Here is a 24,917-nt window from a genome sequence, read left to right as displayed (position 1 = left end):
AGGGAGGGACGCTGTGTGGAAGGTTCCCAGGAGAGTGGGGAGGGGTCCTGGAACTGGCCCGTCTTTTATTGGCTCCTGCAAGCCCAGAGCCCATCCAGCCACTCCGCTGCCCTGGGAGTTCAGCTGGTTGCGCGAAGCATGTTGCAGAGTGAACGTGTGCCTCAGTGTCCCTGTCTGTGCTTCACTTCATTCTCCTGGGGAGAGCAGCCCCCCCCTCCTGGCTTCATTCTCTTTGGCCCCGGGCATTTCCACCCCTCCCCCAAATCTCCAGCTTCTGCACGAAGGCCTGGCCTCCCATTATTGTCTCCCCCCCTCTTCCTTTCTCCAGAGCGAGCAAGACCTGGAAAAGGGTCTGGAGATGAGGAAGTGGGTCTTGTCCGGCATCCTGGCTAGTGAGGAAACCTACTTGGGTCACCTTGAGGCTCTCCTGCTGGTAAGGGCATCAGTGTGTGTGTGTGTGGGGGGGTGGAGTTTATCCTCCAGCTAAGCTGAAGATGGGCCTGGGCAGGGACGACCAAGTCTCTCCCTCCCCGAGGGGAACAACCTGGGCAGCCACTGAGAAATCCCCCCCCCCGCCTGGGCTCCGTTCGGCAGTGCGGGAGCCGAGCGAGGGACTGGCTTTTTCTGCTTCTGCTCATTTCCTCATGGCCGAAGCCCTGGCTGGCGACGGTGCTGTGGGGTGGGCCGAGTGGGCTGTCCCCAAAGACTGCGGGTTTCCCCAAGGGGGGATGCCCAGGAAGGTGCCCGTTGGGCAAAGAAGGCAGCCGGCTCTGTGTCTCGCATCTTTTAGCCCATGAAGCCTTTGAAGGCGGCTGCCACCACCTCCCAGCCAGTGCTGACCAGCCAGCAGATTGAGACCATCTTCTTCAAAGTGCCCGAGCTCTACGAGATCCACAAGGACTTCTACGATGGGCTTTCCCCTCGGGTCCACCAGTGGAGCCACCAGCAGCGGGTGGGCGACCTCTTCCAGAAACTGGTGAGCAGGACGTTGGGCCTGGGGGGGGCAGGGTTGCCCGGCTCTGAGCCAGCTTGAGGCTCCAGTTCTCCTTTACCAGCATGTCGCTGGGTATGCGCAGTGGGAGGACGGGGGGGGGGGAACAGTGCTGGAAACCAGAGGGGGGGGGGAAGGAAGGCTGGCCAGGCTGTGGGCTGCCCCCCCTTGGCTGGAGGGAGCCTGTACTGGTGGTGGCAATAATAGTAATAACAACAACAACAACAACAAAAACATAGAGGAGTCCCTGTGCGTTTTACTCCACTCTTCATTGCCAGCTCTAGAGGGCGCTGCTCCCCTCCGTTTCAAGGCGCTGCCCAGGGACATTTCCGCCAGTCACGTGGGCAGGGTGGCGTCACGGAGCGCGGTCACCTTCCCGCCAGAGTGGCACCCCCCGTGTACCTCCGTCCGTTTGATTTGCTTTCAAACTGCTAGGTTGGCAGGAACTGATAGTCCTTGACTTAAGACCACAATTGTAAGTCTTGGTTGTAAATTGAGGCACCCATCTGACTGTACCTAGTTTTCTGATATTTTTTACAGTGGTCATTAAGTGAAGTGCAGAGCAATTAAGTGAACGGTGCAGTCATTAAGTGAACCCCTTCTTCCAAATGGTTGTTTTTTGCTCAAACTGGTAGAAAGGGGTGCAAATCACCAGGGTGACTGTGAGACGCTACAGCTGGTCATGAATGCCGGCCAGTCGCCAGGGGCCCGAAATTGAGTCACGTGATTGTGAAGGGGGGGCACATTTTATGGTGTCGGAAGTGCCTTATGGGCCATAAATCTCCTATTCCGAGGCCATCCACTCGTAGGGATGCTGCCCAGTGATGTCACATGGGCCACCTCCCTCCTCGGGTGTAAAGTATTCCTCAGCCAGCCTTGCAGGGCTGTCGCTTTTTCCTGGAGGAAGAGCAGGGGGCGGCTGCCTCTTCCCCAGAGAGCGCAGGGGGAGCCAAGAAAGAGGGGCGTCTTCCCCCCGGCGGCCAAAGGTGAGGGAGCCGGTCTGGGCCTCTCTCCCCCTCCTGCCTCAGTTCTCGGCTTGGCGGGCGCCTGCCAGGGGCAGGCAGAGGCTCATCCAGATGGTCCTCTGCTTCCCCAGAGCTCCAGCCAGCCTCCCGAGATGCGGGGGGCGGGGCGGGGGCTGCCAGCGGCCATCTCTGCCTCCCCTGCCTTTCCACACCTGGCTGGGTCTCATTCCACATTTGCCCCCCCCCCCCCAGGCCAGCCAGCTGGGCGTGTACCGGGCCTTCGTGGATAACTACGAGGTTGCCATGGAGACGGCCGAGAAGTGTTGCCAAGCCAACGCGCAGTTTGCAGAGATCTCGGAGGTGAGCGAGGCCGTGCTGCATGATGGCTGCCGGCGGTGGGGCGGGTGTCCTCATAGGGCTCTGGTGGGACTCTTCTGCCCCCACTTCACCTGGGTTAAACCCGTAATGGGGCTGGTGTTGCAGGTTCTGCAGGTCTCTCAGCCGTGAGGATGGCCAGAAGGCCTGGTGCGGGGGGGCTTCTCCTGGCATACAGCACCCCAGGGACCCTCCACAAAAGTCAACTAATTGGGGGGCTGCTCTTGGAACCTGAGAAACCTGGCCTGGAATTTGACTCATCCCAACTCAGGTTTTGCCACCTGGTGGAGTCACTTTCTTCCTTAGCAAATATTCTTACACGTGGTTTCAAGAACTCTTCCAGTGTGGCTTTTATCAGAGAAATACTCCCCCTCCGAGCAAAATCCTTCCCCCACATTACCCGCAAGGTGAGGGAGCAGAGGACCGTCTCCACCAGGAATATCTCAGTTGGGCTTGGAGGAGACTTGGGGGGGGGACAAATTGAGGTCCAGCACTGCTCCCTCTTCCATTGGCCTTCAGGGAGCATCGAGGTCTCCCTGGGCTGCTGAAATTCCAGCCGGTTTGTCTGAGTGCCTCTTCAAAGCCCCAGTAAATGCCTTTCTCTCAAAGGGAGGGGAGAACCTGCGTAGAGGGGGTGGCAACCAGTATGACGAGAGGGTAACCTCTGAGCTGGTGCTTTCTGTGCTGGAAGATCGTGGGCAAACCAGGCAGCATCTGTCACCAGATGAGGAGCAGCTGGCAAGTCCACGATGCAGGCCGAAAAAACATAACCGGAGTCTTGCTCATCTTTTGTAGAACCTCAGAGCCAGAGGCTCCAAGGATGCAAGAGACCAGACAACAAAAAACTCCTTGGAAAGTAAGTGGTGGGGTGCCCCGGTGGGTTTGAGATTTGGGTTTTCTGGACAATAGCAACCCCCCACACACACCCCTGACTGCCTTGGTTAGCTTTTCTTTTCTGAACAGCCAAAGTGCTAGTTTTGGGAGTGAAGTCCTTGAGTTCAACAGCAAAAGGGGACTCGGCATCCTTTAGCAATCCATTGTGCGCGGGATGGAAAGGGCTTGGCTAGTGTGGAGGGAGTAGCAGAGATGAGTTGCAAAGGATTGCAGCGGACATATTGTCAGAGAAGGGGTTTTCCCACGAACCTGTTGGATTATTTTGCTCCCCAGAGAATTGTGTTGCCCTACAGCTTCTAATTTTCCTTCATTTCCCCATAGCTCTCCTGTACAAGCCGGTGGATCGGGTCACACGCAGTACACTTGTGCTCCACGTAAGTTGCCATGAATATTAATGTTGTTGGCTTTTCTGCTGGAAATTGGAGGGGCTGCTTTGTTTCAGAGAAGTCAGTGCACAAGCAAGAAATAGCACAAAGAATAGAAAGAGTTGCCAGACATGGTGTCTTTTCCACCAGCTGCAAAATGCAGGTTAGCAAAGCACAGGTGTTCCCTGTTCTGTACCAGCCTGCTACCGGCCGGGACAGGCAGGGACAACCCCTTTTTCAAGAAGGCAAGAGGCTGGAATTACACCTGCCAAATTTATAGCTACAAAAACAAACAAGACATGAACCAAGAAACAGGAGCTTTAAGAAACAGGAACTATCCAAGCGGTTGCCTTCAGCAAACCAGCCCTCCCACACATTCCCCTTATATAGAGTTCAGGGCGTGGCTTCTCTCTGCCTCCTTTCGAGGAGCCCCATTGCCTTCCTCTGTTTACTCCTACTTGACTGCCTCCTGCGTCGGGCGTCCTTGAACAGGGCCAGCTGTGGGTAATCTTCATCCACGCTGTCAGGCTCACACAGCTGGGTCTCCGTGGTGACCAAGTGGGAGGGGCCTGGCTGAGGGCTCTCATCAGCAAGATCTTCAACCCCCTCAGCAAGGTCTCCAACACCCCCCTCCTCCTCTGAGTCGTCCGACCCAACTGCCGAACCCACAGGCTGACCCTGAATCACAACATTCACTTCACCTGACGTGCTCCGTGCAGCATCTTATGGCTGAACCGGATGGCTGCTTCATGCAGCAGAGTCAGATAGAGGTTGGCTTCCCACAGTACACCGGATCACATTCAAATGATTCCTGTTTAGTCTGGTTGGGGTAGGAGAGTGGGGGGCAGGCAAGATGCCCCAGGAGAAGAAGTTGGGTGATCACTGGAGGACTTGTAAAAGCAATGCTGCTAACAGGAAAAGGGGCTTCCTTAAAGTACCTGGAGCATAAGATGCCCGTGCAGCTACTGCTCCATGCAGAACCACCCACAGCTTTGCCAGAAGCCCACTCATGGAGAATCCCCGGGCTTTATCACTTGTGGAGTTTTTTTCCTCATCTCTGAGCTGAGATGAAGCAAGACGTCAACATAATTCTAGCTCTGGGCTCCTGGAGGTATAGATGCAACTGTTAGGGAGAGCAAACTTCAGCAGCATGGGACAGTGGTGGTGAACATTTTGGAGATTGAGTGCCCAAACTGCAACTCAAAACCCACTTATGTATTGTCGGGTGCCGGGTGGGTGTGGCCTATTGGGTGGACGTGGCCCATTGGGTGGGTGTGGCTGCGGTGGTAACAGTAGACTGGGTGAGACTAAAAAGTTCAATCAATCAATTCCAACTTTGCAAGATCTTTTTTTTTTCTGTGAGAAGTTGAAATTCATTGTTTGACTGAACCTTTTTTTTTTGCACACGGCAGCAAAGGCCTAAAGCAAAAAGGTTTTATAAAACCCAGCTGAAGGCCTAGGGCTGGGGTGACGGCGCGTGTGCCCACAGAGAGGGCTCTGCGTGCCACCTGTGGCACATGTGCCATAGGTTCACCACCACCATAGGAGAAACGCCTCCGAAGGGAAGGAGGCTGTGGAATCAGTGACCCATGAGAGGGAGGCCGTGGGTGGGCTCAAGCAGAGCCTGGCAGCCATCTGTCTGGGAGGCTGGGTTCCTGCCTGGAGGAGGAGGAGCTTGGATCTGATGGTCTAAGCTTTAAGATAGACAGGAAATCCTTCAGAAGTGAGGCCACCGGAGGGCCAGTGCTGTGCCCTGAAGGCCTTTCTTTCCCCTCCCTCTTGACAAGCAGGACTTGCTGAAGCACACCCCGCCAAGCCACCCCGACTACCTGCTCCTGCAGGACGCCCTGCGCATCTCCCAGAACTTCCTGTCCAGCATCAATGAGGAGATCACGCCCAGGAGGCAATCCATGACTGTCCAGAAGGGGGAGGTGAGTGTCCAGCCGGCGCCTGGCGCCCGCTTCCCAATGGGGTGGGCTGCCTTTTGCCTGGCTAGCAGCACTTCCCCTAAGGGGCGACTCTTTGCCCCCTGCAAGAGCTCTGGTTGGGGAGGAGCTGCGCCGGGAGCGCCGAGACAGACACGTGGCTCTTCCAGACCGCCTGCTGACCGCCTCGCTTTTCTTGCCAATGAAGGACAGGGGGGCCCTCAGTCCAGCACCACCAGGCAGTCCTTGAGGAGGGGGCATCCTGTGGGGGGGATGTGAGCCAGCCTGACTCAAACGCTGCACTCACTGAAAGGCAGAGATCCAGATGTGGCTCAGTGGCCCGTTTCCCCTTTGTAAGGCGGGGGGATGGTGCGATGCAGGCGAGAGAGAGGAACAGGGGGGGTTCACCCTGAAGGGCAGCCAGTAACCCCCGCCTGCTTCTCGACTCACCTGCCGGGTCTCGGGGCTTGAGGAAAGGTTGACAGCCGAACCAGGTGGCCTGCAGTGGGCCACCTCCTGGCCGGGCGCTCTGGCCCAGAAGCCCTGGAGGAGCATCTCCCGGCCACGGGTGCAACACGTCTGAAGTCAGGGAGGCAACTTCCCACCAGGAGGGGAAGCCCTGACGAAGGGACTGAAAGGGGTGAACGGAGCCGGGAGAGTCAGCGGAACCTAACTAAAGCAGAGCAAGCCCCAAGGATTCTGTTGTGGGCTTTTTGTTTATATATTTTTTATTAAAATTATATTTTATTATGAGCAAGAAGATAAAAGCTAACACAAACCGGTAAAAAGGGGTGGGGGGGGGAAGCAAAAGGAAAAAAAAAGCATAAAGGTCAGGTAGTCTTCAGCTTGCGACCACAACGGAGCCCAAGATTTCTGTTGCTAAGTAAGACTTTTGTTAAGTTAATTTTGCTCCATTTTACAACCTTTCTTGCCATGGTTGTTAAGTGAATCATCACAGTTAAGTTGGGAATACGGTTGTTAAGTGAATCTGGCTTCCCAATGGACGTGCCAGGATCAGCAAAGGAAGGAAAGAACGAAGGAAGGAGGGAAGGAAATGGGAATGAGAAGGAGGAAGGCAGGGAGGGAGGGAGGGAGGGAAAAAGGAAGGAAGGACCTCCACCCCGGTAACCGCAATGCTAATGTGGCCTTCAATGAAACTGGGTTTGACCCCCCCCCCCGATATAAAAGGTTGTTAAGTGAATCTGGTTTCACCATTGACTTTGCTTGTCAGAAGGTTGCAAAAGGGGATCACATGACCCTGGGACACTGTGACCGTCATAAATATGAATCAGTTGCCAGGCATCCGAATGTAAATCACATGACCCTGGGGATGCTGAAACGGTCATAAGTGTGAAAAATCATCATAAGCCACTTATGCCGTTGTAACTTTGAACAGTCACTAAGTGAACTGTTGTAAGTCGAGGATTGCCTGCACTTTACCACTTTGTTCCTTTTTTGGGGGGTCATCAAGTTTTTGACACCTTGCTAGGCGACTGGTGGTACTCGGATATTGCCATATCCTAAAAGTGGCAGAATGGGTGAAAAGGTTGAAAAGGCCTGTTCTGTCCTGTCTAATTGCCAAAACCACAATCCCCAACGTCCTTTTTTTGTTTCTTTGTTTTTATGGGAAAGGTCCAATGAGAGGCTTCCAGTCAGCAATGAACGTAGATGATGACTTTTTTTCTGATACAAATAAGTTAATTTATCCTTTTCAGCAAAATCGCAATTTTATTTATTTTGTATTTATTAGATTTTCATGCGATCCATCTCCCCTCTACTCCCCTCCGTTGTGCTTGTTGAATCTTCCCACCTCTGTGCACCCAGTAATCTCACTGCTGGGATCCTGAAATAATCTTCCATGGCTTTTTTTCTAACTGTCCATTAATCCTACAAGTTCCAGGTTCAATTTAATATTGATCTTTAAAATCCTGTTTCAGAATTGGTATTTTGATCCATTTTTAAACTTTTTGCAAATCTACGAGGCATGATAAAATGTTCCTTCACATCCTACATATTTCCCACATAACATTGTTATACATTCTAGATAATTTCTCTGCCCTCATGTACCAAAATACATCATTTTATTAAAAAATCTTTTGGGGATCACAACACAATGTGAATTTCAACTCTTAACCACAGAATTTCCCATTGATCCATCTGTACATTACAACCAAAATTCTTATCATATAATTATCTTACATTCTTTTAACCTGTTTTCCTCTCCAAATAGATGTTCATCCACAACTGCATTTCAAATTTTGACTTACTTTGTTCCATGCCATAAATCTTTTCATCCATTTTAAACCTTTCAGATAATTGTAAATGAGGACCATGGTATATCCTTTTGCTATTAATTGTTCTCTTGTTTGATTTTTAAATTCCCCTTTATAATTTTCCAATAGGTCCCAGCATGTCCAGCATTTATCTGCTGTTTTTCTACTATAATATGGCTCTTGCGCTGAGATCCATACAGGTGTTTTTGGGCACAACCTGGCCAAGGATTCTGTTTCTAAAGCCAGAACTCTTCTTCACTCGGACATGTTTTAAAAGAACCATTGTGTCAGCACAGGGGATAAGCAGACTGCAAGTCTGGCCACAAGCCTCACTTCCCTCCAGACGTCAGCTCTGTTCAGAGCAGGGCTTCTCCATCTTGGCAACTTGAAGAGTTGTGGACTTTAGGGCTGGAGAATTGTGGGAACGGAAATCCACACCTCTTCAAGCTGCCAGGGTGGAGAAACCGTGGTTCAAAGGGTTCCTGTGTGCAGGTGCCGGTATCTCTCTTGAGATTGCGACGGGTGGCCTTGAACGTGGCCTTGGGTTGCTCCAGGCTCTCGGTGCCAAATCGTTGTCACCAAAGGGTGACAACCAATTTCTTGGCAGCTCTGGAGTGGGGGAGGTCTTGGAAGTCTTCTGACCCAACTGCTGCTAACGCATTTGAAGCCTTTTCACCTCAAGAGCAAGCGCTGGTGAGAGGGGAGGGGGCTTGGGGGGGGCTGGCGAGCAGAGCAGATGCAACACGGACAGAATTTCTCTGCCCCTCTCTTTCAACCAGCTTTGCTTCCTTTGGACAAGCATGAACAATAAAGCTGCAGTGCTGGTACTTTTTAAAGCTCTTTCTATGCCCATTTGCTACAGGCAGGAAAATTGGAAGTTTGGCGTCTTGAACTCCATTTAGGGGAGAAAGTCAGCTCTGCCGGCTGTCCTCCTTTTTCGCAGTCGGGCCTGGCCCTGGAGCTTTCCAGGGAGGGGACAGGAGATGCTCTGCTTGCCAGGCACTTGGTTGGCGTGCAGTTACCAACGAAGGCTCCGAATGTCGTGCCTGGACTGCGCTTGGGGACTTTTCTGTGTTGGTGGCCTCGGAAATGTCTTGAGCAACCTCGAAGGTGTTTCCTGAAGAGGAATTTGCAGATTAACAAATATTTAACCAGGGATACTTCCCCAAAGCTTGCCTGGAGGGTCTCCTTTTTCACACGGCTCCAAGAGCACTGCTGTCTCCTGCTTCTAACCCTAAAAGCTTCTTGCTGGCAATAATTTTGACTTGCTGAAAGAGTAAACTTAATAATCACTGTATAAGCCACCAACCAGTGTCGAATCTGGTCCAATCGATTTCGACCCATCTGGCAGATGCTTGAAGTCTCGTCAGCCAAGAGCGTCCGCTGTGGGGCCCAGGAGGCCTGCCTTATCTGCCCCCTGGAGCACTGTCCTTCCAGAGATTAGGATCGCCCCAAACCCACCGACCTTCCACAAGGCTCTGGGGACCTCGCTTTTGTGCTGGAGCCTACGGCCCTAAGTGGGTTAAGGACCCTGTTTCCTGGTTATATTAACATCTGTGGATTATAATTTTACTCAGCTGCTCTATTTGTTTATTTTTCTATTGTGTTTGTGATTGATTTTATGATTGTTCACTGCCCAGAGTCACCTCTTTGAGATGGGTGGCCATAGAACTTGAACAAACTTTGTTTTTCATAAATCTAAGGTTATTCCAAGCCCAGGTATCTCCTTTCTACCAAATACCCCAGATTCACCTGGGGCAGCTGATTTCAGGAAAGTCACTCTTTCTTTCACTTGCTACTAGCCTAGACCCAGTTGTGTGTATCTTGACACCCAGTGTGCCTTCACCAGCTGTGTTCACTCCTCGGTTGCGCTTCTCTTGGCCCTGGCTACTTAGAGGGAAGCAGGGTGCGCAGTTCCCTCCTCTTCATGGCTTGCCAGATGGCTTGTCCAAACCAGCACTTCCTCCTGGCCAGCTGACCAAGGAAGCATGACGGGACGTTGCCACTGAGACCCCCAAAAGCTGCTCTCTTCAGCTCAGAGAACGTGATTCCTCATAGTGCGGCAATGATGGGTTTGTGCCACAGGGAAGCAGATTCCATCTGCTGTTTAGTTGTTGTTTAACAAGAAAAGCCCTCATGGCGCAAAGAGTTGGATATTGCAGTCAGCTACCTAGAGCAGGGAGAGAGGGGCTCTCGTCCCCAGGTCATCCTGAACGAAGAGTGGCCAGCCTGGGGTTCTGACTCTGAAGAGAGTTTGGACTGGCTTAATGGCCCCTCCTTTGAATCATCCCAGCCTCTAGAGCAAAGCAGGATGGCAGCTGATGCAAGTCTTCCAGTTTCATTAGAAGTTCATACCTTTTGTAGTCTCAGAAGACCAGGCCAGTTCTGAATCTTGCTCCTCCAACAGGTGATGTTGCTTCTGACTCTTGAGCTGAGCGGCCACAGTGGAAAAGCAGAAGTTGCTACTAACTCTTTGAGTTGCCATCTTAGGTTTTCACTTTACTTGCCTTCCTTTCCTTCTCAGATGTCCAGAAGAAATTTCAAACACTCTCTACCACCTGAAGGGAACAGATAGATAGGTCAGATCCACACACCTCCAACTCTCTTGATTAGAAAGGCCACCAGCGTTGGTTCCGGCACAAAAGTCTCTTGCGGAAGGGAAGAGATAATCAGAAGTTACCTATTCTCCTCCTCCTGGAAACCCAGGACGGTGGATGGGTTCTACTTCAAATATTATGGAAATAAAAGATGAAGTAAAGTCTTCATCAGCTTGACTCCCAACATACATGGATGCGTCCTTGCAGTTTTCTTGGGATGATATGGAAGTGGGGTTTGCCCCAGGATGTTTTCCAGTGTCCACATTTAGCCTATGGCTCTGGACATTTCAAAGGGTCCCCCATTTAAATGCCAACCAGGACCAGTCATGCCTGATTTTTAACTTTATATGATTTAGTGCTTCTTGCTAGGTTTATCTTTGCCTTGAGATTTTCACCTAGTGATTGGACTGCAAATGTCCCAGAATAATGAGTTGTCTGATTATATTCCCAGACCTACCATCTGCTTGGAGAAGTTAGGTCCTGGTGCTGGCTTTCTGGCTTCTCTGAATTTGTTTGGGTTGCTTCTAGCAACTGAAAAAGTGAACCATATTGAACATGTCTTAATTTGGCCATAGCATGCAGGAAGTAATTGGGGTAAAAAAAGACTTTTCTGTAAACGTTTCAATTTTAATATTGAATCCCCTGGGATTTGTTCAGCAGAGGAGTCCTTTTGCTGAGGGACCCCAAAGTAATAAAACGTCCTGGGTGTGCCATAAATGGCTTGAGGACAGTCCTGCTTACTTTAGACTTTCTGCCACAAGGAAGTATTCGGGCACACCTGGCCTAAAGGGGAATTTAGTTTGCCCTTTGGGCAATCAAAGAATGCCAAGGTGGAATCTGTGGTGTCTTTCCTCCCTTGCCCTCCCTCAGCTTGGAATAAAATGTCTGTATTTCTAGAGTTTTGTCCAGAACCTGAGGCATAACCCAGGCAGTTCCAAGGGTGCCGAGATCCTCGAGCTCTATAATTGTTTTTAAGTATCACTGACTTGGGAAATATTTCTTTGTGTTGAGTTGCGGCCAGTTGGCTTCAACAGAACCTAAAAACCAAGAATAGGACGACCCTCGTGGTTTGTTTTTTTTACGGATTGGATGTTATGCAGCAGCACTGAGCATGGAGAGTTGCCCACTGGTGGACAGTGGCCGGTGGACAAAAAGTAGTCAAGTTGGGTTTGAGCTCCCATCAGTACTGGAGTACTTGAGTACTTCAAACTCGATCCAGGTTACAACATTCTTAGTAGGGCTGTTTTGTCCCTCACTTCAAGAGAAAGATACGGTTTTTTTTCCATTTTAGACAAGCAGGCTGTGACCCTCGTCTGTCACAAACTACTTTTGAGTCCCTCTGGGCTGCTCTGGGGGCAGGTGGGGTAGTCCGGTGGTTGCCGTTACCCAGCGTCTTCAGGGCAACGGCTTCTTCCTCCTGTGGACAGGAGTAAGGACAATCCCTCTTTGCCTACTGGGTCATCTCCTGGCTGCCCTTCCCTGCCTTCTAGACTCCCTGCTTTAATATCTGCTCTGATTAAAGAGTTCAAAAACGAAGAATTGCCTTGTTATCTTTGCTGAGTTCCTCAATAGTCTGATTATGGCTTTCTGTTGACCCCTTTTCGTTCCCTAGACTGGCAGAGGCTACCGTGGGGTGCCCCTTCTGATAAAAAGGGGGGTGGCCCCTTCCTTTGTCGCTAACTGGCCTCTCTCCTTTTCTTGACAGCACCGGCAACTTGTGAAGGACAGCTTCATGGTGGAGCTGGTGGAGGGATCCCGGAAGCTGCGTCACGTCTTTCTCTTCACGGATCTGTTCCTCTGTGCCAAGCTTAAAAAGCAGATTGGAGGGTGAGCCCCACCTGGAGCAGCCATGGGGGGGAAAGAGGAGCCGTGGCTTGGTGGGGCAGCGGAAGGAGGCCCCAGGGAACCTCCTTGGGATGGATGCCCAGAGGCAGAAACAGCACTTCTGAACTATGCCGAGGGCCTCTTTCTCAGCCAGGAGGGGGGCCTCCACTTGAGAGTCTTATGTCCTTGGCAATCCCCAGAAGTTCTACACTTCCAGGCATGCAGCCTTAAAGTTTATGTGATGTTTTTGAGGCAGACATTGCAAAGAAAGTTTGCATCGTTGGAAAGTGTTGCTTTTGTGAGGCATCCAAAAAAAATCCCTGCAACCGTCCATGCAGCCAAATCTTCTTTGTAGCCAAATCTAACACATTTTTATCTATTTTCCAGCTGGGGGGAGTTGAGTTTAAGTGATGGGTTCCCCAAAGCCAGTCTCAGGGAATATCAAGGCAGTGAAGGAGAAAGGGGAGCAGTTCGAAATGTGTGCGAGAGAGAGATCTCCCTGCAAGCAGCTGCCCACAGCCCATGCCTGCGCTCGGCTTCCCCTTCTCTCACCTGGTTCAGGGATGGCTCGCTCACCTTCATCCTTCTCACCTTTGCAGAAAAAGCCAACAGTACGACTGTAAGTGGTACATCCCCCTCTCGGATCTCAGCTTCCAGATGGTGGATGACTCAGAGACGATGCCAAACATCTCCCTTGTGCCAGACGAGGAGCTGGATGCCATGAAAATCAAGATCTCCCAACTCAAGAGTGACATCCAGCGTGAAAAGGTAAAAGGAGGGATTTGGCGGGGTAAACCATCAACTCTTTACCCCTGGACAGGCTGACAATCCCAGATTAAGAAATACTAATGTGCTTAGGGACTGTGGCTTCTTCATTACGAACGCCTAGAGCGAGCTGGTTAGCCAATCACTTAAAGCTAACCAGGCAGCTGCACAGTTGCTTCTTTCTGAGGAGAGTTAGCCTCATTGGAGCCCTGCACACCAAGGCCGTGTGGCTTAGGATACGTTCGGCTGTGCTTCAACTAGGAACGCTGAGCACAGCCTCAACCTTTTAGTGCCCAGGAGTGTGACAGAGTCTTGTAGTCTTCTTTGTGCTTATTGGTAAGACCATAGGGGCAGAAAAAGGAAGAGCCGCTCCTGCTCCTGGCACTAGGACATCAGAGACCTGATTGCTGCTGTTTCCAGATGAAGGAGGGGAACTCAGCCTGACAAGGTCTAATGGGTTTTGTGGAGCCAGACTCCCTTCAGATGTGTCAGTGAAATGCTGAGTTCCCCGTAACTCTCGTGTTGTGAACGGAGGAGAAGAGAACATAATTTCTGTCTGGGCTTCCTCCTCAGAAAGCTAACAAGGGAAGCAAGAACTTGGAGAGGTTGAAGAAGAAGTTGTCTGAACAGGAATCCCTGCTTCTCTTGATGTCTCCTAATATGGCCTTCCGAGTGCACAATCGCAATGGCAAAGTGAGTGGTCTTCTGGGTTTCTAAGGTCTCTATTCCTGGGCTTCTCCCAGAACCCTCCAGTTGGACCTGGGTAGCCCATCAGGTGCCCATTTCCAAGGCAAAGAGTTATTTGCGGAAGTGTGTGGCCCCCTTTCCATGTTCAGGGGCAAAGAACGTGGCTTCTCTCTGAGCTCTCTTTGGAAATGCCGTCACTGCCTCCTGGTTCTGCAACTGGGTTGGTGACGTTCTCTGCCTCGGCCTGCTTCAGATCCGGGCACGGGAAAGGCGGCCTCAACATGACATGGAAGCTGTTTTTCTGACTTGGGCATCTCGGGAGGGCTTTACATTTCAACAGTCTGTGGCGTGGAGTTCCCTGTAATGTATCAGTCCACCAGTCATCTTTGTCAGGGGCACTGGGGGGGGGAGATGTGGAACCCTAACTTCCAGCCAGCCCCCCTCAGGGTAGGAGAGGTGCTTGCGGCAGTCAAGCCTGTGAATCATGCCAGCAGGCGAGAGCTTCTCAGCACCCAGGAGAGATGGGCACCCATGTTGTTCCCACCCGGTTTTAGCCCTTCTGGGCAGCCTCTACCCATCCCATGTCCAATCTGCCCAGCCAGAGTGGCTGAAGGTCTCCAGCCTTGAAGTCCCACCTCCAGGAGGAGATGCCCCTGCAACTCACCTCTCCGAAGCAGGGCCATGTTTCAGCTTGGGCTTCGGTGCCACAGCACCAGACTGCTCAGCCTGGGCACCCTCAGAGGGAGGGGGGGGTGTGTGTCTGACTGCCCAGATAGCTGAGTCCTTGTGGTTGCTGGTCAAGAGATCCGCCTGCTTTACAATGCTCTCTTTTGCACTTCTTTCTAGTTTATATAGATAGTCCTTGACTTACAGCAATTTGTTTAACATCCATTCATAAATTCCAATGGCACTGAAAACAATGACTTATAGCCACTCCTCACTCTTATAACCCCCCCCCCATTCTTCCCGCTGTCATGTGACCAAAATTCAGGCTTTTGGCAATGGGCATGTATTTGCGACGGTCACAGCAGCCCCGGGTCACACGAAAGACCCCCCCCTCCCATCCGTCTCTCCACAAAGTCAACGGGGGCAGCTGGATTTTCTTAACCACATGATTCACTTAAGAACTGCGGTGATGAGAAGCCCTCCTACATCTCACTTTCTTTCTCACTTTGTATGCTTTGTGGCCATTATTTCATACTCTTTAATTATTGTTTGTGGTATAGTTTTGCATAGTGGATTATATAATAAAGTTTATGCATCTAGTGATCCATGCGTTATACATCGTATTTTAATTCTTTCAGTAAAGTCGAAGCGGCACAGGCTGAGTTATCAGGCGGGAAACACTAGAGTAGACTTTGGACATGCAGAACTGCTGGATAAAAAGATATAACTTTGGAATTGTGGTTTCTCTGGGTTGCATCTTGCTGCTTCTTCCCCCTTAGAGCTACACCTTCCTCATCTCCTCGGATTACGAACGGGCTGAATGGCGAGAAATCGTCCGAGAGCAACAGAAGAAATGTACGTGCCCCGGCGGAATCCTCTCCCTGTGGGTTGGCCAAGTGGCATTTGGGGTGCGCCAAGGCTGCCCACAGAGGTGCATCGCAGCCCAGTTCCCTGCATGGGTTGGGGAGGGCGAAGTTAGATGTGGGGCTTGTCTTGCATGTGGTCCCTGCTGGCCGCAGAAGTCTCTTCTAGCGCTTCTCCTTCCACGGAGCCATATCCCTCCACCGTGCTGGGCTCTTTGCTAAACGGATCCTGGGGAGGGCCAAGCTGCTTGCTGTGAGAGAAGGCGCCTTGTGCCCTGGGCCAGAGGCTTTGCGTTGTCCACCCAGATGGAAGGGTGGCGGGTGTCCAAGGTCTTCCCGGCAGCAGTTCCCAAAGCCCAGCACGGTCCTTTCCCACTTCCAAGTCTGGAGGCGCAAAGGAGTCTCCGTGCCCCAAGCGTGTCAATCTCCTCTGAACTGCAGGCTTCAAAAGCTTTTCGCTGACATCGGTGGAACTCCAAATGCTAACAAATTCTTGTGTGAAGCTTCAGACGGTGCATCACATTCCCCTTACAATTAACAAAGAAGGTGAGTGTGCGAGGAGGACCAGCCCCACAGCCCCCCCTTGCACCATCTCCCTGCTTCGTCTGTGGCCGAACAGAGCTGGGGTCCTTTCTGCCAGCCCCTGCCGTGATGGTGGGAGCCTGAAGTTGGGGGGTGGATCCTGGACTGAGTGTGCTGCCCTCCTGCCCAGTGACGGGGGGCTGGGAGGGAGGAGGGGCCTTGGGGGCCTTAGAGACACACCAGGGATGCCCCCCTTCTGTTCCTTAGAGAACCAGCCGCTTGCTGCAGCCCTTGGAAGTGTCAGGACCCACCTCAATCCACATCTTAGGAAATAAGAACTTTTCGATGCAAGTTTAGTCCAAAAGGAAAATGTTTACTAGGATGGAATCGATTGTGGGAATACAAGACGGAATCTAACAAAGTTACATTTCAATCCTATATAAAACATTCCCATTTCAGCCCCTCCCCTCATCCATTTGGTCAGGCTCTCATCAGTTGCTAGGTGTCAGGTCCTTCCATGGGAAAGGGAACTCTCCTTGGTTTTATGGTTATTGCTTTCCTTTTCAGTTGTAAATGAAGATACAATCCAGACCTGTCTGTCCCCCTCCCTCCCCCAGTTAAAACATACCCTGTTGTTTGAAAATTGCTTTAGTAACCATCCTCTCCCCCCCCCCTCAGAGAGATGGCAGAATCCCCAGAAATAGCACGTTGTTCTACCTATACAATTATGAAATGTGATATAAATGGATTCTGACATTCGGCTCTCCTTTCGGAAAAAAGATGAGTCCATCTGTGGGGAAAGAAAACATATAAATGTTAGCCTGGTTTGTTCGGATATTCTGTATGAAACCTCTTAAGCAACTTAGGTGCTTTAACATGGAGTTTGTTAACCCACTCGTTTTCTGAGGAGGGGAGGTGTTTCCATGCCACTAAATATTGTATCGTTCCATGGTGTTTCCTGGAATCTAAGATTTCTTTCACTTCAAAATGTTGTTCTCCTTCCACCATGATGGGTGGTGGTGGTGGTGGGATTTTTGCTCGTAGTGGTGATTGTTGTTCTCTCTTTAATAGACTGCAGTGGAAGGTTGGGTGTATTCGTCTAAGATTTTTGGGTAGTTCTAATTCAACTGTTACTGGGTTTATGATTCTTTTAATTGGAAAGGGTCCAATATATTTTGGTCCTAGTTTTTTACAGGGTTGGAGTGATTTCAGGTATTTTGTGGATAAATATACCATCTCTCCTACCCTTAATGGTGTGGGATCGGTTCTTTTTTTGTCTGCCTGTGTCTTGTATGCTTTTCTGGCATCTTCCAACGCTTTCCTAACGATTGGCCATGTATTTTGTAATTGAGCAATCCATTCCTTCAGATCAGGGATAACCGGTTCTTTTGGGGTTAGTTCTGGTATTGGGTTGAAACTCTGGCCTGTAGCTACTTGAAAAGGAGTGTAACCTGTGCTTGAGTGGACTGCATTATTATATGCTACTTCTGCAAAAGGCAGTAGGTCCGTCCAGTCGGACTGCTGAAAATTAATATAGCATCTCAGATATTGTTCAAGTATATTATTAAGTCTTTCAGAAGCTCCGTCTGTCTGAGGATGGTGACTAGATGACAGTCCTTGGGTGGTTCCTAAGAGGAATAAAAATTCTTTCCAAAATGCCGACGTAAATTGCACCCCTCTGTCAGATATGATGCGTTGTGGTACCCCGTGCAATCTGTAAATATGCTGTACAAAAAGTTTTGCTAATGCTTTTGCGGTCGGGATTTTTTGGCAAGGTATGAAATGTACTTGCTTAGAGAACAGATCTGTGACAGTCCAGACTACGGTGTTTCCATTACTTTCTGGCAGTTCTACGATAAAATCCATGGCTATTTCTTTCCATGGGGCTGAGGGGTTTGCCACCGGTTGTAACAGACCTGGCGGTTTCCCTTGCAGTCTTTTGGCCATCGCGCAAATTTGACAGCTAACCACATAGCTTTCTATGTCCTTTTTCATAGATGGCCACCAAAATTGCCTTTTAGTTAAGTGTAAGGTTTTTACAAAGCCAAAGTGTCCTGCTGATTTTGTATCATGGCACAGTTGCATGAAATTGATTCTCTGTGTGGCAGGTATATATAGCTTCTCCCCCACCCATGGCAGTCCATCTTTAATTGTGCACACATGTCTATTTTTCTGGAACCATTCATCACTTTCCAAAGATTTCCTGAATTCTATTCCAGTTTGGCTATCTACCTTCGGCTTCATTTTTTCTTCTGCCCTGGTGGTGACTGGTGCTGCCAGTTGTTGTTCCGGTACAAGTGGTTTAAAGTCAGTAACTCTTGTGCTGTTGTATTGGGGCATGCGGGATAATGCATCTGCCAGGAAGTTCTTTCCCCCCGGTAAGTGTTTGAGAGTGAAATTGAATCGGTGGAAATGTTGGGACCAGCGGGCTTGCTTAGGAGTGAGCTTCCTGGGCGTTTTTAGTGCTTCCAAATTTTTGTGGTCTGTCCAGACCTGGAAAGGTATTTTATTTCCTTCTAAAAATTGGTGCCATGTTAGTAATGCCCACCTCAACGAGAATGCCTCTTTTTCCCATATTGGCCAGCGTTGTTCTGTTTCTGTGAGTTTTCTGGATGTGTATGCGCATGGTTGCAATGTCCCCCCATCTTTTCTTGTAATAGTACGGCTCCTACCGCTACATCACTCGCATCTGCCTGTATTACAAAAGGTTTGTCGGGATCTGGGTGTTTTAGGACAGGTTCAGCAGAAAAAAGTCTCTTTATCCTCTCAAATGCTGCTTGACATTCCATTGACCATTTCAGAGGCTGGCTGGGTTTCACGGGTGACCCCCCCTTCGTTTTCAACAAATTTGTGATGGGCATGGCTATTTGGCCAAATGCGGGAATGAATTGGCGGTAGAAATTTGCAAACCCCAGGAAACTTTGCAATTGCTTCCGTGTGCGGGGGGGTGCCCACTCTAGTACTGCCCTGACCTTCTCAGGGTCCATTTCGATGCCCTCTGGAGATATGCGATATCCCAGGTAGTCGATTTTTTCCTGATGGAATTCACACTTCGATAATTTAGCATATAAGTGGGCAGCTCGCAACTTCTTCAGGACTGCTCTGACTAGTTTGATATGTTCCTCTTTGGTTTCTGTGAAGATAAGGATGTCATCGAGGTAAACCAGGACCCCCTTATATAGGTGCTCTCTCAGCACATCATTAATTAATTGCATAAAGACTGCGGGGGCCCCTTGCAGTCCGAATGGCAATACTTTGAATTGATAGCACCCCATTGGGCAGTTGAATGCAGTCTTCCATTCGTCTCCTTCCTTAATCCTAATACGGTAGTATGCTTCCCTCAGGTCTAGTTTGGTAAAAATCTTTCCTTTCGATAGGTGGGATAGCATATCCTTCATTAGGGGAAGGGGGTACAGATTACATTCACTAATTGTGTTCAAATTTCTATAATCCACAACCAAGCGAAAAGACCCATCCTTCTTCTCCCTGAACAGAACCGGGGCGGTCACTTTGGGTTTTGCAGGCTCAATAAATCCTCTTTCTAAGTTTTTCTTTATGAATCTCTCCATTTCTGCCATTTCCCTTGGGCTCATGGCATACATCCTGGGTTTTGGGAGTTTTGCCCCCGGTTTGAATTCTATGGTGCAGTCTGTGGGGCGGTGGGGGGGAAGCTCATCTGCTCTTTCCTCACTGAAAACCTCAGCCAGGTCCCTGTATTCCTCCGGTATCTCTGGTAATCCCTTCTCTTTCCCCACCGCTGCTGTCTCCTCCCTCTGGGTTGGGGGGGTGCTTTTGGAGTCTAAGTTCTTCTGCCCCCCCTTTGGGAAATTGAGTTCTGCTGTCTTCCAGTTTATCCCGGGGTTCCATTTCTTCAGCCATTCCAGTCCTAGGATCATTGGGCATTCCATGCCTGGGGCCACTATAAACGTTATGTCCTCCTCATGGGACCCCAGTGATAGGTGGATTGGTAAAGTGGCTAGGGTGGCTGGTCCTCCCCCTGCTATTGTCCCATCTAATTGACTAAAAGAGATTGGTTGTTTTAGCCTCCTCACTGGGATGCTCAATCTCTCCACCAGCATTGGGCTGATAAGGCAGCGGATGCACCCAGAGTCTATCAGAGCTTTTATTTTGGCTGCTTCAAGCATAGGGGAAGCTAATATAGTCACTGTCTTAAGTATGGGTGGAAGGGGTCCACTTACCAATGGTTCTGAGCTGTCTTCCGAGTTGTCCACCGTCCCTGCGGTGCAGGCCGGAGTCCAGTTCCAGTTCCTGGCAGGAATTGTGGACTCTACAGCCTCTGTCTCCTTCATGGAAGATTCTTTTGTGTTGCCTTGGGGCTTCCCCGGCTTCTTGGAGGATGATGCCTCTGGTTTTCGTGGGGGGGCTTTTGAACGACATTCTGCAGCACGGTGGCCCTCTCTCCCGCAGTTGAAGCAACCTGTTGATTTTTTGGCTGTGGCTGGTGGTTTTTCCCCCTCGCGTGTTTGCTCGGGTGGCAGGCGGCCCCATGGTTTTCCTCTGCGGTGTCTCTTCAGTAGGTCTATTTCCACTTCCTCCGCCAGGATGTACCAGTCGTCGAGGTGGGGTGGGTCTCCTCGAGGCAGGCAAGCATCATACAGGTTGTAGTTCAGACCGTCTTTGAAGTGGCTAAGGAGGATGTCTTCTGGCCAGTTCAGCTTGCTGGCAATGGCTCGGAATTCTTGGGTATAATCAGCCACTGCTCGCCTGCCCTGCCTCACCGTTTTGATTCTCTCCCGGGCCTTACGGTCAGCCAAAGGATCCTCGAACCGCCGCCTCAAAGATGACATGAATCGGTTGAAGTCGTTGAGTTCTGGGGCGTTGGAGTCATGCAAGTTCACCACCCAGTCTGCAGCCGTCCCGTCCAAGGCAGATTGCACAATTCGGATGCGTGTTTTGTCACTGGGGATGTCCCGTCCGTACTCTTCCATGTAGCTGAGGACTTGGGTCAGGAAAAATCCCAGTCGTGATGGCTCCCCCTTGAATTTGACTTCCAGGGACGGGAGTCTTTGGCTGGAGCGTTGTCTGCGCCGTGGCCGGTATCGCTCCTCATCCTGGTCCCCATCTGTGGTTCGGGGGGGGGGGGTAGGTACTGCTGAGGCAGCAATTCCTGTTCCATTGGACGGCCCCGGGGTTTCAGGTGTTGGATCCCCTCCGTTACCTTTCCAGTTGCGTCCCCAGGCGCTGCCTCGGTTGCGATTCTCAGCTCTCTCCTCCCTCAGTGAGCTCAGGGTTGCTTTCATCAGATCAATGGCCTTTTCCAGGATCCGCTCCTCCTCGCTGGCGTGCAGGGAACTCTCCATCTCTTGCCTCCATTCCGGTTGGTGGTTACTACGCCTCAGGGTCGTTTCTCCCGAAGCCTTTTCCCACTCACTTTTCCTTCCAACGCCCATCGACCACCGGGGTTTTCGGTAGTACTGCTCCACCGCTTCTTCCCCGGGGGAATATGCTGCTTCAGCTTCCCATCGTCTCTGGGATTCCATTTGGGGGGAAGACTCCCCCTCCATGGGGCTTCCCTCCTCTCTTGCTTCGTCGCCAGACATTGTATTTGTTGCAAAGTCCCCCGGTAAGGTTTTCCCTTCCAGGTTGACTCTTAAAGCAGATTCCGTCTACTGTCAGGACCCACCTCAACCCACATCTTAGGAAATAACTCTTTGATGCAAGTTTAGTCCAAAAGGAAAATGTTTACTAGGATGGAATCGATTGTGGGAATACAAGACGGAATCTAACAAAGTTACATTTCAATCCTATATAAACCATTCCCATTCCAGCCCCTCCCCTCATCCATTTGGTCAGGCTCTCATCAGTTGCTAGGTGTCAGGTCCTTCCATGGGAAAGGGAACTCTCCTTGGTTTTATGGTTATTGCTTTCCTTTTCAGTTGTAAATGAAGATACAATCCAGACCTGTCTGTCCCCCTCCCTCCCCCAGTTAAAACATCCCCTGTTGTTTGAAAATCGCTTTAGTAACCATCCTCTCCCCCCCCCCCTCGGAGAGATGGCAGAATCCCCAGAAATAGCACGTTGTTCTACCTATACAATTATGAAATGTGATATAAATGGATTCTGACAGGAAGCATTAGTGCAACAGGTAGTCTCCACTTAGCGACAGTTTGCTTAGTGACCATTCAAAGTTACGACAGCACTGAAAAAGTGACTTACAACCAGTCCTCACTTTTAAGACCTCTGCAACGTCCCTGCGGTCATGTGATCAGACACTTGGCAACCAGCATCTATTTGTGACAGTCGCAGCATCACACAATTGCCATTTGTGATCTTCCCAGCTGACTCCAACAAGCGAAGTCAATGGGGAAAGCCGGATTCACTTAACGTGCATGGTGATTCGCTTAATGGCCAGCAAAAAAAGTCATAAAATTGAATTTGATTCACTTAGTGGCCACCTCACTTAGTGGTGGGAGTTCCGATCCCAATTGTGAATGTACGTTGAGGACTACCTGTAACCCGATCTCTGGATTTGGGAAGGGATTCCAAAAGATTTGTTTCGTACAATTGGAACGCTAAAATTTATAGAACTAATTTGATGCTGCTTAGGTTTCTCAAGCAACAACATCAGGGCTACCAAACCTGGGTGCTCTGAATGCTCAACTCTCCTCCTCCCTCCCTAATGCAGAATTTCCGCCTTGCTCTGGGGAGCCCCGCAGAGCTGCCTCAATTATCCCCTTGTTTGTTTCTGACACAGATGACGAGCCCTCCGGCCTCTGCGGATTCCTGAACGTGATTGTCCACTCCGCCACTGGCTTCAAGCAGAGCTCAAGTGAGTGGAGGTGCCTGGCAGGTGTGCAGGGGGGCAGAATAGCCGCCACGCAGAGTGGGATGGAGGGCCCTCTTCGGGGCTTACATTGGGCCTGAATGAAAGTCCTGACAAGTGCGGGGGGGGGGGGGCTCAGTGCAAGAAGAGTGAGGTGCTCTCCTGATCCAAAGGTTGCCCAGCGTGGCCTGGGGGGAAGGCAGAGGACTCCCTGTAGCCCCAGTGGATGCTTACATGAGTGGTGGCTTATGTCTCTCCCCCCCCCCTGCACCCCCCCCAGGCTTGTACTGCACCCTTGAAGTGGATTCCTTCGGGTACTTTGTGAACAAGGCCAAAACGAGGGTTTACAGAGACACCGCAGAGCCCAACTGGAACGAGGTAGGTGGGAGCAGTGCCGGCTTTCAGGCACTTCCTTCTTGCCTTGTGCCCTCACTGGGGGGGGGTGGTTAGGGTTCAGATGGACCTCAGAAATCCTCCCTTGCATTATAATTTTATTTTTCTCAAACCATTTTCATCGTGACTTAAGAAAATGCATTTCCTAGCCAGCCCTAAAAGCGAGTAACTGACTTCTGCACCTTGCTCAGAAAAAGGGCTGCTTTTGAGCTGTGTTGGGTGGTTGGGAGGTGTAGCGCACTCAGTCGCAGGTTCCCCGGGGCTCCTAGCGAGGAAGGAGCTGCGCTGACTTTGGATTCAGTGGTGAATCTTGGAAAGAAAGCCGTGACGAATCGGCAAGATGCCCCAATTTGACCTCACAGGTGCTTTGAAGGAGACTCCCTGGCTGCTCTTTTCCCTCCCGCCCAAAGCTCTGGCGTCATTTGGGGATCTGCTGAAATGCCCCTGGCTCTGCCCTTCTTTCCCATAGGAGTTTGAGATCGAGCTGGAGGGATCCCAGACGCTGCGGATCCTGTGCTACGAGAAGAGCTACCACAAGAGCAAAGAAGATGGCGAGACCACGGACCGCATTGTGGGCAAAGGCCAAATCCAGGTGGGGCGGGGGCTGCCATGGGTTGGGGGGGTCGACCTTGGCCAATGAGGGATGGGCACATTTAATTCCCACCTGGAATGAAATCACAAATTCAGGGACCCTTGTCTTACGACAGCAATTATGCCCAGAAGTACAGTCGTACGTTGTGGCAATTTTTAAGTGGCTCATCACATGATCAGCCGGATTTTGCAACACTTTTTGACAGCTGCCATTAAGGAGATCGCCTTGATTGTTGAGTGAATCTCCAGTCTTTATGTGAATGCCACAGTTGTTAAGCAGATGGGCGTTTTTTGCCAGAAGCCAGAAGTGAATGAAAAGCCTCATAAATCATGGTCCTGTGAGCACAGGACACTGCCAATGGCACCCCACGTGTGATTGCATGTCCACGGGAGGCAGGGAGGCATAACTTCAAATCTGGATTGTAAGTACTGTTTTTAGGGTCCACCCTAACTTCAAGCGGTCACCAAGCAGCGAGTCGTAAGTCAAGACTGCCTGTACTCTTTGGGCTTATGTCGCCCTTGTTTGTTTCCTATTCACCACCTCAGCTGAAAGTGTGTGCTTTGCAGGGGAGGCTTTGGGGTTGCGTATATCGAAGGGGTCACTCTTAACTGGCTTTCCTTCCAGAATTTCCCTGAAAACCTCTTTTCCCTTCCTTCCGTATGTTGGGGTACGTAGAGGAGAGAGGAATGCCGCCTTCCCTCTTGGGCAAGGTGGTTTTTTAACTCTTGTTGACTGTAGTAGGATTTGCACATTCAACATTTAATGCATTGTGAGAATAACTGGAGCACAGTTTTTAATTCTCACCACCGAAAGTCCCCCCCACCCCAATCGTGCCTGGGGAACTGGCCCCTCCTTAGCTACCTCTCGTTCACCCCCTAAGCTGCCTCTCTCTCTGCAAAGGAATCCTTGGAGATTGCATCCGCCCATCATTTGGGGTACTGCTAAATGTCTAGGCAGTGCCGTGGAATGTGATGCAGGCAGGCAGCCTCTGGTGATTTTGTGCATCGGGCCTTCAAGTGGGAAGTCTGCAGAATTGCAGCAGGAAACCTCATCACAACAGAGATATCAAGGAAGCAGCTGATCCGATCCAGGCAGAGAAAGGCGCCCAGTTCCTTAACTGTTGTAGCATCTGGACTCTCTGATGTCCCACTAGCTGTAGTGGTGTGTGGGAAAGACCTTGTGGTGGTGCCAGATGCTGCCCAGGGAATGGTCAGATAGGAGACTGCATCACCCCCTCAGCTGGGTAGAGGGGAGGACAAGAGGCTCAGAAGGGACCCTCCCTCATTTCTTTCCACTCTAGAGAAAGTCTTAATGCAGCTGTACCATCAAGTAGACTTAGCCCATCTGGTCGTGGTTCCTGTCTGGTCTACCTTGGAAGGCTGATACTATCCCACCCTCAGGAGTTGTCATGGTCTCTGATCACATGTGTAACAATC

At 50.6% G+C, this 24,917-nt stretch overlaps 1 protein-coding gene across 1 annotated transcript in view; it reads left to right on the top strand.

The window, feature by feature from the left end:
• Positions 1-24,917, top strand: part of BCR (BCR activator of RhoGEF and GTPase) — a 75,221-nt gene that overhangs the window by 38,883 nt on the left and 11,421 nt on the right. The window contains exons 3-16 of the mRNA XM_081339295.1: positions 329-433; positions 791-976; positions 2,209-2,316; positions 3,127-3,187; positions 3,547-3,599; positions 5,381-5,521; positions 12,091-12,212; positions 12,809-12,977; positions 13,548-13,667; positions 15,107-15,182; positions 15,632-15,736; positions 22,428-22,502; positions 22,777-22,874; positions 23,359-23,481. Of these exons, the coding sequence (XP_081195421.1) occupies positions 329-433; positions 791-976; positions 2,209-2,316; positions 3,127-3,187; positions 3,547-3,599; positions 5,381-5,521; positions 12,091-12,212; positions 12,809-12,977; positions 13,548-13,667; positions 15,107-15,182; positions 15,632-15,736; positions 22,428-22,502; positions 22,777-22,874; positions 23,359-23,481 (1,542 nt within the window). The remainder of the gene's footprint in view (positions 1-328; positions 434-790; positions 977-2,208; positions 2,317-3,126; positions 3,188-3,546; positions 3,600-5,380; positions 5,522-12,090; positions 12,213-12,808; positions 12,978-13,547; positions 13,668-15,106; positions 15,183-15,631; positions 15,737-22,427; positions 22,503-22,776; positions 22,875-23,358; positions 23,482-24,917) is intronic.

This window comes from Vipera berus (genome assembly GCF_964194415.1).
Source record: "Vipera berus genome assembly, chromosome: 14".
Lineage (NCBI taxonomy): Eukaryota > Metazoa > Chordata > Lepidosauria > Squamata > Viperidae > Vipera > Vipera berus.
This window is presented reverse-complemented; position numbering and strand designations above follow the sequence as displayed.